At 28.6% G+C, this 13,119-nt stretch overlaps 1 protein-coding gene across 2 annotated transcripts; it reads right to left on the bottom strand.

The window, feature by feature from the left end:
- Window positions 1–2,872: 2,872 nt before the first annotated feature.
- Window positions 2,873–10,439, bottom strand: LOC122721229 (probable GABA transporter 2). 2 transcript variants are annotated; one of them, XM_043953218.1, is made up of 8 exons: window positions 10,342–10,439; window positions 9,612–10,160; window positions 9,303–9,533; window positions 5,323–5,420; window positions 5,036–5,222; window positions 4,093–4,223; window positions 3,697–3,933; window positions 2,873–3,578 (listed from the first exon to the last, which is right to left on the bottom strand). In XM_043953218.1, the coding sequence occupies exons 2-8, from the start codon at window positions 9,694–9,696 to the stop codon at window positions 3,189–3,191; spliced, it is 1,359 nt and encodes a 452-aa protein (XP_043809153.1). In that variant the 5' UTR covers window positions 9,697–10,160; window positions 10,342–10,439; the 3' UTR covers window positions 2,873–3,188. The 2 variants fall into 2 exon arrangements, with proteins under 2 accessions (XP_043809153.1, XP_043809154.1); XM_043953219.1 differs by having other exon boundaries at window positions 9,612–9,825; window positions 10,342–10,438.
- Window positions 10,440–13,119: the final 2,680 nt, after the last annotated feature.

Consider the following 13,119-nt stretch of genomic DNA (forward strand, 5'->3'; position numbering starts at 1 on the left):
AAAATATAAGGGTTATTCCACTCACCTTTGCTGAAGCTCTACTGACTCAGAAGCAGCTGAACCTACTGCTGGGGTCCTCGGTTCCTCTGGTCCGAACCTACACAGGCGGACTCAAATGAGGGACCAAATATACATATACATAACTCTAATATATCCCCCAAATAACCCCTCAAACATCATGAAAACTTCACATAAATATATGCATGAAATGGCTGAATAGGGCACTTTCGGCGGCACCTTCGGCGGCCGAAAGTCCTGGACAGATCCGAAAGTCAGGCACTTTCGGCGGCACCTTCGGCGGCCGAAAGTCCCAGACAGAGACGAAAGTCTCTTTTCGGGGGCAGGCTTCGGCAGCCGAATGCTGCCTCCACAAGAGGGTTCGGCGGCCGAAACTCCCTTCGGCTGCCGAACCTGGTTTCTGCCAAACGGGCAGAAACTTGGTTCACATGAACCTCTTGCCTCCCAAAACCTCAAATCATGCATAAACTTGTTCTAAAACATGCATACTTACCATACATCATACCTAGGGGTCTCACACTAACATATACCCCATCTACAACACTTCAAACACACAAAAATCAACATACATTGTTCATCAAACATTCAAAACCCAAAAACTCATCAACAAGCCTAAACATGCATCTCTACCCATAAAACAACTTAATGCTTACTTAAAACATACAATGAGCTTAAGATCGGCTCTTACCTCTTGAAGATCGAGAGAGAGACGACCTAAACTCGGAGATCCAAGCAAATGGGCTCCTGTGGCCGAAAATGGGAGAAAACTCGCGAATTTTCGGCTAAGGGTCCCTTTTATAGTGGCTGGCCAGGCCACGTTCGAGGGCCGAAAGCGCTTCCGAATCCATGCAATGTTCAGCGGCCGAACATGAGATTCGGCGGCCGAACCTGGACTCCCTTCACTTATGCTTTCGGGGGCCTAACGTGCCTCCAAAACGCATGCAAGTTCGGCGGCCGAAAGTCAAGTTCGGCGGCCGAACCTGGGTTTTCCTCCAAGCTATTTTCATGCAAAAACTCATTTTGTTTCATACTTAAAACCATAAAAAAATCATAAAAACATTTCATAAAAACATGCTTTTACCCTTCTAGAGGTTTCCGACATCCGAGATCCCACCAGACGGTAGGAATTCCGATACCGGAGTCTAGCCGGGTATTACAGGAAAGGGCTCCCCGATGCCAAGGCGAGCTGGGAAAGTGAGCTTTCCTTATGGCAACATGAAGACAAGGTGCAAGACTATTGGGAGAATGCGATGAGGGCGTCACGGGAATAGCCGGGGGAGCATCTCACACCTCTTCCCAACTCTCCCAAAAATCCAAAATTTTCGGCGAAGGAAGAATCACGACAGCGGGCCTGTGGAGTGCCTAAACGAGGTTTGGTTGGCGCGGAGCATTGTGCAGTGCACAAGGCAGGCGCGCAGGACTGAGCCTAGGCGGCCATGCAGAAGTGCTAACGCGGGACAAGCGCTAGTTGGCCAAAAGAGCCCCGGACGTGTGAGAATTGGCCAGAAGCATCTGGTAGGCCGCTGGAGCATTCTAGAGTAGCCCGAAACTGCCCAGAAGCTTCCAGAACAGCCAAGAGACTGCCAGACCAGTCCAGAAGGTTCTAGAACTCAGCTAGAGAGCTCTTCCAGCCAAATCTAGAATTCTCCAAAGGATGTAAAATTACCAAAAGGCCCCTAAACGTTTTAGAAGGACAATTCTGTCCACAAATTAAGCAATGCATCTCCACCACATGTTAAGGAGGTGGGATACTATAAATACCCCCATAGAGATTCATTTGTACAGCCTGGAAGTTTTGGCTAAAGCACTCACACTTGTAAAGCTCTTTCTAAAGCAATACAGACTTTCTTCCTTCCAACATCATTCTCTTGTATTCACCATCAAATCCTTTCTCCTCAATTAAGGTTTCTATTGCCACATTCACCCACTACATCTCTTGTTTTGAGCTACTGAATAAGCTGAACTTAGTTCCAAGTAATAAGTGCCGCACGGTTTAAGTGAATTTCGAATCTTGAAACACTTAGTCCGTGACAGAGCTCACGTAAAGGAGCATCATAATAGTCTTCATCTCAGCATTATTTCACACCTAGTTCTGTATCATGAAAATAGAGAAAGTATCCATCATAGCACTATTTCATGCCTAATTATTTTGTATCACAAAAACAAAGAAGCTATTCATCAAGCACTTTATAGGCATGAAATTGAATTTTGGTGAATGATAAAAGTGTGCTAAAGATGAATTTGACAATCATTTAACGGTAGAGAATATAGAGGTTAAAGAAACATTAGTGTCGCTCTCATATTTTGCTCCCATTATTTCTGCAATTTTTGTCATAAATAGACAAAATTTTTATCATTATAATCACTTAAAATAAAATTGCCCCATTACTCTTAAATTTCTATTGTAGGTGAAAATAAGATTTATTTTTGTCCTCAATAAAAAATAAAATTTTGCTCCCATTAATTTATTAAATTTTCAATTATTATAGCCTAATACTAATTTTTATTTTTTTTATTTGGTTTAATAAACTAATAGCTGTTGTTTTAGCCCATTATTTATGTATATCCATATTAGCTATTTTAATCTATATATTTAAATTTGTAAGTTGAATAAATTATTTATCCCTCTAAAATTAAGCTATGAATCCACCCCTGATGAAGACAATATGAAAATAACCAAAGCACCCAATGATACCATGATATAGTTCTATTTCATTAGAAATTTAGAATACACTATTTTATATACAATGAATGTATTGGATAAATTCTCCTATTTATAACTATTTGTTATATTATATGATGATAGAATATTAATTCTTCTTTTTCCAATATATTAATAGAAGTTGAGATCCACTAAAAGAAAAAAACTTAAAGGCTAAAATGTCTTTTTACTTATGCATTCATCAATGTGCCTTTACACATCATCTTATATGGAGTAAAATTGTAGCCTTCACACATCATCTTATATGTAGTAAAATGTACAATTACTCAGCATGCTTCTGTTGTTATTGTGAAAGATATTTTCATCACTCTTTTATGGTAAATTACTCTGCCTCATCTTTCGTCGCAGCGAGCTCACTACATTTTCTTCATATTTAAACGAAGAGGCCTAGTTCCCCATTGCAGAGCAAGATGGCGGAGTGATTGATAATTTGTGCAGGCTAACTCATTTAATCAACCACATCACTGCTAAAGAGCTTGAACTTATAAGCATCAAGAACCAACATCCTTATAGAGGAGAATGCTCCTATAATTCCTGCTCCTGTAAACACTATTATAATAGAGATGTTGATCCAATAGGTAAGGGATGATTTTTGAGGCTTGTAGGTCATGTTGTAGAGAAGCATTGGGAGGACAAAATCTAGAGGGATAAATCCTATAGCTCCAACAACTCCATTTATGTCTCCAAAGAATGGAAGCATAGCTGCCATAAATCCACAGAATGTCACATAAAGAGTCCGAAGAATTAGCCTAGGAATCAGGTTCCTTTTGGAAAACATTCCTTGCTTCACATCAGCTGATTGCTTTTCCATTATCTCATACGCTACTTGAGAATATACCTGTGTGTTATATATATGTTGGAGAAATTTTATAATCAGCTGGTTTCTTTTGCATTGGCATGTTTAGATGCATCCAATATTCAGTTCTCTGAGTTAATCTGTAAGATTACCCACTTACCAGGCCAATGGCAAAGAGCTGAAGTAGTACAAAAACGAGTCCAAGGTCAAGCACCCATGTTGGAGCCAAGGAAGGTCCCTCGTCCGGCATTAGGCTTTTGAGAATGTTGGAGTTGGATTTGTTTCCGAACACCCAATATCCGGATACTGCAGCTGAGTAGAACGTAACCAGAATAACACTATAACACATTAAAAGGCCCTTCACCATCTTTCCAGTAGCAGGGGGAGCCAAAGTTGCCTGTGTAGATAGCACAGAAGAATTAAATTAATCAAATATAAAAGTGGTTATCAACCACGCTTTCAATTTTCATAGATGGAAAAATAAAGTTAAAAATGTTTTATCAAAAATCAAGAGACTCGAAAGTCAACCGAAGATGTACTAAGATGCTAAAGTTACTTGTATTTCAGGCAGTATTCCATTCCCGAAAATAGCAGCTATTATGGAGATGGAAGTGAAGGCATTGAAAACCCTTGCAGTCTCGGAAGATTCTAGCGTGTAATCCTTTTTAGGGGCACTTTTTGAGAGACCTGCATGACAAACGGTAGCAGTTTAAATCGTCAAAGGAGAATTTCCAAGCCTTCCATATGAAAATTGCTCTTAACGTATCTTTTTAATTTGTTGCTTAATCTCTAAAAAATAAATAAAATCATATATATATATATATTAGAAAAGTTAAAAATAATGTCATGTGATTAATTCAGAATTTATACTTCAAATCAAAATAATATACTATAATGTGATCACGAGTCTAAAAATTACTGTTATTTGATAACGATAAAATACATAATATATTATTTTGATTTGAAATTAAACTACAAACACTAAACTAAACCATAAATATCAAAATGAAAAATCTATGCAACCGCATGATAATTTCTTTTATTTTATATTTATTTATTTTTAGGACAGGGATTTAACTGGCATTGATCTGCCCTAAGATAATAAACACATTATAAATAAGTTGATATAGTACGAACTAGAAGTTCAACTACTTATTTTGGTTAACAGCAGCCCAGTAATTAATACTCCAAACAGTTAATAATCAGAAATTAGTCCAGCATGGTTATGCGTCATTTTCAGAAATTTAATGAAGGATGATGGCCCATATTCAGCTTCAAGCGTCATTGTTAGATACGTAGATGCACATCCCAACGCTAAACCTGTAGTAGGACAGTGGTGAGAGCCTAAGGAGGAGAGGTGGACAGACCCCGCAAGAGATCTCATAGAAATTGCCATGCAGGAAATTTTGTAAAGGACATTAATGTTTTAGATTCCATGTAAAGAATACTCAAGCAACTGTTTAAAAATAAAGATCGGGAGAGTTTCAGGATGTGGGTACCTGCATGAATACAAGCACCAACAACAAGGAAAGTGTAGCCCAAACTGAGAAGCAGTGAAGCCATGTTGAGGTGTCTGAGGGAGTGGAAGGATGGAAGCTGCGATAGAACAACCATTACTGCTGTCATCATTGCTATGAACTCGTACAATTTCAGGGATCCATTGGGAGAGAGGTTTGAATACATGATCTTTTACAACCAAAAGAGTGGAAATTAGAAACAGAATACGTTAGACTACTAGAAGAATGAAACATTTATACTATGTATAAGAAGCAATAAGTAACAATACCTGAATGCATTCCCCTGCAAGCAAAATTGCTCCGATACTAACTCCAGTGTTGATGGCTGTTTGAATAAATATGACAAAATAAAACATCCAACCAGAGCCTGGCAAAGAAAAATAAGAAAAAGAATAAAGAGAACGTTAACTCGAATGATATAAAAAGCATTCCCAATTAAGTGGAGGGTTGCTTATAAATATTTTTAGCTTAAGATGATTTTTTAAGCCCTTGTTTAATAGTCTTCATTTTATAATAAGATATAATTTAATGATTGATTAAAAAAAATTATAAAAAATACTAGTTAAAAATAAAGAGCATTAAATAATTACTTAAAATGACGCTCCATGTCTAACATGATACTAGCAAATTAAAAGATAATGATTATGGCAGAATAAATGAGCCAACAACTCAATAGAGAGAATTTCTGCTGAGACTGGTAAGGACAATTTGGACAATTTCAAAATGCTCATTTTTAATTAATTTATTTATTTAAACTTTTTTTTTAGAAAACAATTTATTTAAACTTATAATTTTTTATAAGAGAGAGAATGAAAATAAGTAAGAGATGAGAGGAGAAAAATAATTTTATTAATGAGGTCATTTATAAACTTGATATACGTACTAAGTAATAATAACTTTAATAATATTTAAAAATTAAAATTAAAAAATATAATAAATAAATTAAAATTGAGTAATGAAATTAAAAATACATTTAAAATTAGAAAATTACAAGTAAAATTAGCCTTTTTTTTAAACTTTTTTTTAATATAAACTTTTTATTTAATACTCAACAACAATCAAATCATAAAAAAATTAAACTATATCACTTATGTAATCAATTTAATTATATGTAACTAAAAGATATTCCAAACCATTAAAATTAGATTAGATTAGGCAAAATTATAAGTATCGATTATAATTGATAAAAAGTGAAAACAGATTTGACTATTTTTACATACTTTCACTTGTCTTTTTTTTTTTTTTTTCCATAAGATTATTGTTCATGAAAGAGTAAGGTATACATTTAAATTTTTAATTAATATAATTTATTATAAATATGTGATTATATAATAAATTAGTTAAGTAAATGGATGGATGTCTTAAATAGGTAGAATCATGTTTTTTTCTCTTTCAACATTTTATGAAGACTCCTTAAATTCAAGGAGTTAAATCAAGATAACATTCATTTTCTATTTATTAGAACTTAATTGATGACACCTTAAAAGTTATTAAAAATGTAATTATTAAATTAACTTAACAAAAATGCATTTTTAATTTTAAAATGGCTTAAGTCTTTCGTTTATTTATAAAAAATCATTTATATTTATAAAATATTTTTTGTAAAAAATATTTTTTAATAAGATAATTTATTTTTATTTTTTTATTTTAATTTAAAAAATAAAATATATTAATAAATTTATATATAAAGATTTTAATAAAATTATTAAAATGTAGAATAGCAAAATATTTTTTATTGATTAATTTCTTTCAGAGCATCTAAAAAATATTTTATATAAAAGAAATGGAGGTTATTTGTTAACTCATTAAATACTTAATTAAAATCAAAATTTACTAAATATACTAAATTTATAAAAATGGGGAGAAATTAGTCATAAAATAGTGCTATTTATTACTCACATACTCTAAATTCTACAAACAGTTTTCTAAATTTTTATAATATAATAAAGTTATATCATTTAAATTTATTAACTTATAAAAATTTATATATATATTTAGAATTTTAAAATTTAATTTGAATAAGACCCTAACGATAAATTATTATTAGTTCTCTCTAATATAATAAAATTAACTATCAACTCTTTATTTCTAAATCATTCTATTATAATATTTTTATATTTTATAAAATTAAATCGTTTAATTATTTGGAGTCAACTTATTTAGTATTTATTTAAAAATTATATAATATAAATATTAAGATTCTGTTTATTTTATAAAAAAAATTTTTAAGAAAATATTTTTTTCATTTCTTATATTTGGAGCATGCAAGATAATTGGTCAAATGGAAAGTATTTTTTTAATTAAATAAAAAATTAAATCATCTTAAAGAAATTAATTTTTAAAAAAAATATATTTTTTTCCATTTTGGTAATATCATCAGAGCTTCTATATATATATAAATTTGTTTATATTTTTTATTTTTTAAATTAAAATAAAATAATAAAAAATAAGAGATTTTTTAAAATATTATTTACTGACAATAATTTTTATAAAAAAATATCTTTTTTAAAAATAAAAAGCGTCATAATTATAGAAAGTAAATAGTGTAAAAAGTCAAGACAAGTTAATTGATTAATATTTTTTAATAAAATAATTAAAATTTTAATTGTATAAAATATATAAACGGAATTCAAAATTAAAAGTAAAATAATTAATTTTAATAAAAAAAAAACATCTGGTAGTAATTCACCAAAAATCTAACCCCTCAATCTTATCACAATGTTTCGCCGGTTATCCAGTAGTCTTATAAGAGACCCATAGGCTCATACCCACCATTCCTAGTGGTGAACATTAATAGGTTTTAATTGAAAAACAAACAAACCAATTTAATTCCAAGCCCAGACAATGTCTATCCGCTAAAACCACAGCTCAAAGGACACGTCACACACGCATATCAGGCTCATTATTCTTACCTGTGCTATAACGAATAAAATAATTATTCATTTAATTAATTAATATAAAATTTTAAAAATACATATATAATTTTAAATCAAATTCATTCTATTTTTTAAGTTTATTAAATAGAAAAAGCCAAATATTGAAGTCAATTTATGTTTATATCTTAAATGTTTTTTATAGTGAACTTTAAAATTAACTATTGAATTTTAAAAAGTTAAAAAAGGTTACATTAATATTTATATCTTAAATGTTTTTCATAGTGAACTTTAAAATTAACTAATTAATTTTAAAAAGTTAAAAAAAGTAAATTATGAAATTTTATTTTATTAATAAAATAGACATTTAAAATGAATACTTAAACTTACACTTACAGACTAAGTATTATAGTAAAATGCATCTAATTAAATTTGATAGATCTCAAATTTTTCCAATTCTCAATTAAAAAAAATTATATTTTAAATTTATTTATTAAATTCAATCATGTCATTTTTTATCAATTATATAATTAAATAATCATAAAATATAATTTTTGAAGTAAACTAACATATTTTAATTAACACATATTAAAATAACATAATAACATTTTTAAATTAATTTTTATAGTATTCAAAATATGTGAGCTATTGAAATTTATATATATAGTTTTCAATATTATTGAATATGAAGTATTGAGAATAAATGTTTAATAAAAATTTTAATGCATTATGTTGTTGATATCTAATGATATTGAAAATAACGTAAATAAGTTTTAAGAGAAAAAAGTTTTAATGCTGATAAAATTAAATTAAAATAGCATTTTTTTTATTTTAGTATTTATTAATAAAAATGCAAAACATATGAAATTTTAATTTAAAAACAATTTTCATATTTTTAATTATTGAAGGGACAATTAATATAATTTTAAAAAAATACGGTTGTCTTTTATAATACAAATAAAAATATATAATTAAAAGAAAAATATATTTTAAATCATTATTTTATTAATTAAATAACATTTCAAAAATTATATTTTAATTTGTAGTTAACTTTTTAAATTCAATGCACTGATTAAAATTTTGACTAATATTAAAGTTTTGATTTTATTGTTTGAATAAATTAATATATAAATTTAAATTTCTACAAACAATTAATTTTACCTACTTTTAAGCAGCATATGATGTAAATATTGAATGGGCGGAAATATTAATTCCCTGAATGCCAAAAACACTTCTGAAAAAAGATCCGAATTTTCAGCTTTTAAGAGAGAGAAACTACCAACTGAACTGAGTCCTTTTAGTTTGTATAAAATAACCGTAAACAGTGGCAGCATATTAATTAAAAAAGAAGCTCAAAAAGGAGGAATAAGCTTTACCTAAAACATCGGTGGCTAACTCTCGGAAGCGTAAATGGCGGCGACCGGCCTTCTCACAGCAATCGAGCACCTTGGACATGAGACAGTAAGAGTAGAAGGTGACGACTCCCATCACCGTTAAGCAGAAGCAGCCCAAGCCCCAACCCAACCCTCTGAATGCGTATGGTAACGTCAAAATTGAAGGCCCCGCTATCGCCGTCGTCAAATGGAACCCGGCGTGCCACCACTTGCCTTTTAAAAAAAAATAAATGTTAAATAGTGAATTATATAGAAAGCAAAAACGTGAAACGGTCGTGAATTATATTATACCTTTTGATTCGAGAACGAAGGCTGCACCGGCGTCGACTTCGAGGCGGGACTCAGGGAAAGGATCAAGTTGTGGAGGATGGGCCATTGGATATGAAAGTTGGCTAGAGAAGCTGATGCAGGGATTTGCGATGTAAATTGCGATGCAAGGGGAAAGCTGTTTGGATCTGATAGAATAGCTACAAGAGATCTGGAACGACTCCTTTCCTCAAGAGATCTGCAAAACCTTCATTAAAAATTCTCCCAAATAGAGGTTTTCTAATTACAGTGTCGCTGTTGATAGAAATTTTTCTGTGCAGAGAATGAAAAGGGGCAGAACTAGCTATAAACCCTTAAGTGCTAAAGCTACAGGACATCATGGCTGCGGAATCGCTGAACTCATTCTGAGTTTCGCATCCATGGGTAAACTGTAGTCCGTTTTGTATTGGTGTCGTGTACGTCGAATGAGAATTATGAAGAGTGTGGCGTACTCTACCCCGCATCTGTTGTGCCTTCCAAAAGTCTTAGCATAACGGGAAGTTCACACATATAAAGACAAGAATAGCTACAGGCCTTCAAATGGGAAATGATCAAATCCATGGAGTCAGCAAATAGGAACGGAATCCCAGCACACAACCAACGCAGGAAAAGAAGAATTTATCCTTTTTGTGAAGCACAGCACAGATAAAACTAAGGAATATTAATGATTAAAAGCAGAATTGAATTGGGATCATAGGCAATTAAGCAAAATTACCTGAACGCATTCCCCTGCAAGCAAATACTAACTCCAGTGTTGATGGTTGTTTGAATAAATATGACAAAAGAAAACAGGTTTTTTGCAAAAAGAACGCCTGACGCTCTTTGACAGGGGCCAGGCTTTTTTTTTTAAATATCATCTGGCGCCACTTAAAGTGGCGCCAGACATTTTTTTAAAATTTTTTTTTTTAATTATTAATATATTATAATAAAATATTTATATTATATTAATTTTTTTATTTGTATTATATTTTTATAATAATAAATATTTTTTATAATTTTAATATTTTAATATTTAAAAAATTTTATTATTAATATTTAAATAAAAAATTACTGAAATTATATTTCAAGATTATAAAATTGATATTATATTTATGGATAAATTTTTTTATTATTTTAATATATTAATACAGTAATTCTATAATTAAATAGTATCAATATTTTTATACACGTTTAATATTATTTCATAATTTTATAAAATATTAAGACTAGTTATAAATAATTATTATATTTTATAAAAATATTTTTAATGTGTAAGAATACTATAACAATTAATAATAAAGTGATTCCACACAAAAATATTTAGAATTATAATATTATACTACTATTAAATCTGTATAAGATAGTTTTATTGAATTAATTATTTAATTTAATTATTTTTTATTTTTAATAAATTATAAACAATTCATATAAAATATTTAAAATTATTATATTATCTTATTATTAAATGTTATATGAGAACTGAGTTGTTTATAATTTATAAAAAAATTAATTAATTAATTAATTTAATTGCAAAATAAATTAATTAGATCTATTATATTTAATAAATTATAAATAATCAAGTGATCGTATATAATATTTAATTATTATTTTTTATTAATTATTTAAATTACATTATTGTTTATAATTATAAAAATAAATAAATAAATATTAATATTTAAAATTATAAAAATTAATACGTTTTTATTAACAGCTATTTAGAATTACAGAATATTATTATAGGCCACTTAAATGTTGTATACAATTACCTGATTGTTTATAATTTATTAAATATAATTAATTTAATTAATTTACTTTAAATTAGATTAATTAATTATTTTTTTAATAAATTATAAATAATTCAATTCTCGTATAACATCTAATAGTAAGATAATATAATAATTATTTATAACTACAATAATTATTTATAACTACCCTTAGTATTTTGTAAAGTTATAATCCTTCCAGTAATTTTTTATTTAAATATTAATAATAAAATTTTTTAAATATTAATATATTAAAATTATAAAAAATATTTATTATTATAAAAATATAATGTAAATAAAAAAATTAATATAATATAAATATTTTATTATAATATATTAATAATTAAAAAAAAAAATTTTAAAATATCTGGCGCCACTTTAAGTGGCACCAGAGTGGCGCCAGCCTCTAGCGCCTGTCAAAGAGACGCCAGGCATCCTTTTCGGCTGTCACGTGATAGTCGAATCTCAAAATCGCAAATAAAATCTCTCTGAGCCCAAATCTGCAAATAAAAATAGCTCCGACCATAATTTTATAAAAAGCCCAAAGAAAACATCCAAACTGAGCTGGGAGAAGAAAAGCAAGAAAAAGAACAAAGAGAACGTTAACTCCAATGATATACAAAGCATTTCCAATTAACAACTGGAGGGTTGCTTATAGATATATTTTTTACTTTTTAGCTTAAGATGACATAAGCAAAATATTAAAAGATAATGATTATATGGCAGCAAAAATGAGCCGAAAATAAACAATTCCTGCAGAGAGATTCTGATAAGGACAATTTCGACAATTTCAAAATTCTCATCTTTAATTAATTTATTTATTTAAACTTATAGTTTTTATAAGTGAGAGAAATAGATAATTTTATTAGTCAGGTAATTTATAAACTTGACATAAGAGGTAATGATAACTATAGTATGATTTTTTTAGAAAATAATTTAAATTAATTTTTATAAAATCATTCGAGATTTTTATTTTTTTTTAAATTAAATTTTTAAGTTAAATAAAATTAAAATTTTCATTTAAAAAAATATTAAAAAATAAATTAATTAAATTGAATTTCTATGAAATCTTTAATTTTAAATCAAAGAATAATGATATTTAATTAAAATTAAAAGAGATACGATGAATTAATAAAATTTAAAGCCAAAGTATTTTACTTTTTATTGATATACTATCGATGATAATATGATAAATTTATATTTAATTTTTACAATTTTTATAACCTTATGTAGTAAATAGGTTCCGATTTGATCAAAGTATTTAATGAGTTAACTTTAAGTAAATTACTTAATTATTCTATTAAAATATTTTTATATTTTATAAAATTAAACTATTTAATTATTTTGAAATAAAATATTAATTAATTTATTTTAACATTAATAAAACAATAAACAATATAAATATTAAATCATAGAGGCTTAAACATGGTAAAAAAATCAGGAATAAAATCAGTAGACTAATATTTTTTAATAAAATAACTAAAATTTTTAATTTTACTTAATATTTTTTATTGAATAATATAAAACTAAAAAGTAAATAATTGATTTTGATAAGATAAGGCATCTAGCAGTCATCCACCTAAAATCTAATCTCTCAATCTTTTAGGAATACCAAACTCTAATAATTACTCTGGGACATAAAAATTCAGAGTAACATTATGGATAGATAGGCGTGAACGTGACAAGGCCACTACAACGCACAGCCACCACGCCTTCCAACAATTGGATTTGGACCCAACCCATCAATTTAC

The sequence above is a fragment of the Manihot esculenta genome, chromosome 2, assembly GCF_001659605.2.
Source record: "Manihot esculenta cultivar AM560-2 chromosome 2, M.esculenta_v8, whole genome shotgun sequence".
Classification (NCBI taxonomy): domain Eukaryota; kingdom Viridiplantae; phylum Streptophyta; class Magnoliopsida; order Malpighiales; family Euphorbiaceae; genus Manihot; species Manihot esculenta.

What these genes read in the sequence shown, in the direction of transcription:
- LOC122721229 (XM_043953218.1), bottom strand. Translation starts at nt 9,696, where the DNA reads ATGGCCCATCCTCCACAACTTGATCCTTTCCCTGAGTCCCGCCTCGAA. An exon ending in GTTAGCCACCGATGTTTTAG is followed by an intron (nt 5,421 to 9,302) that starts GTAAAGCTTATT and finishes TTTCTTTGCCAG; the next exon opens with GCTCTGGTTGGATGTTTTAT. An exon ending in TTGCAGGGGAATGCATTCAG is followed by an intron (nt 5,223 to 5,322) that starts GTATTGTTACTT and finishes TGGTTGTAAAAG; the next exon opens with ATCATGTATTCAAACCTCTC.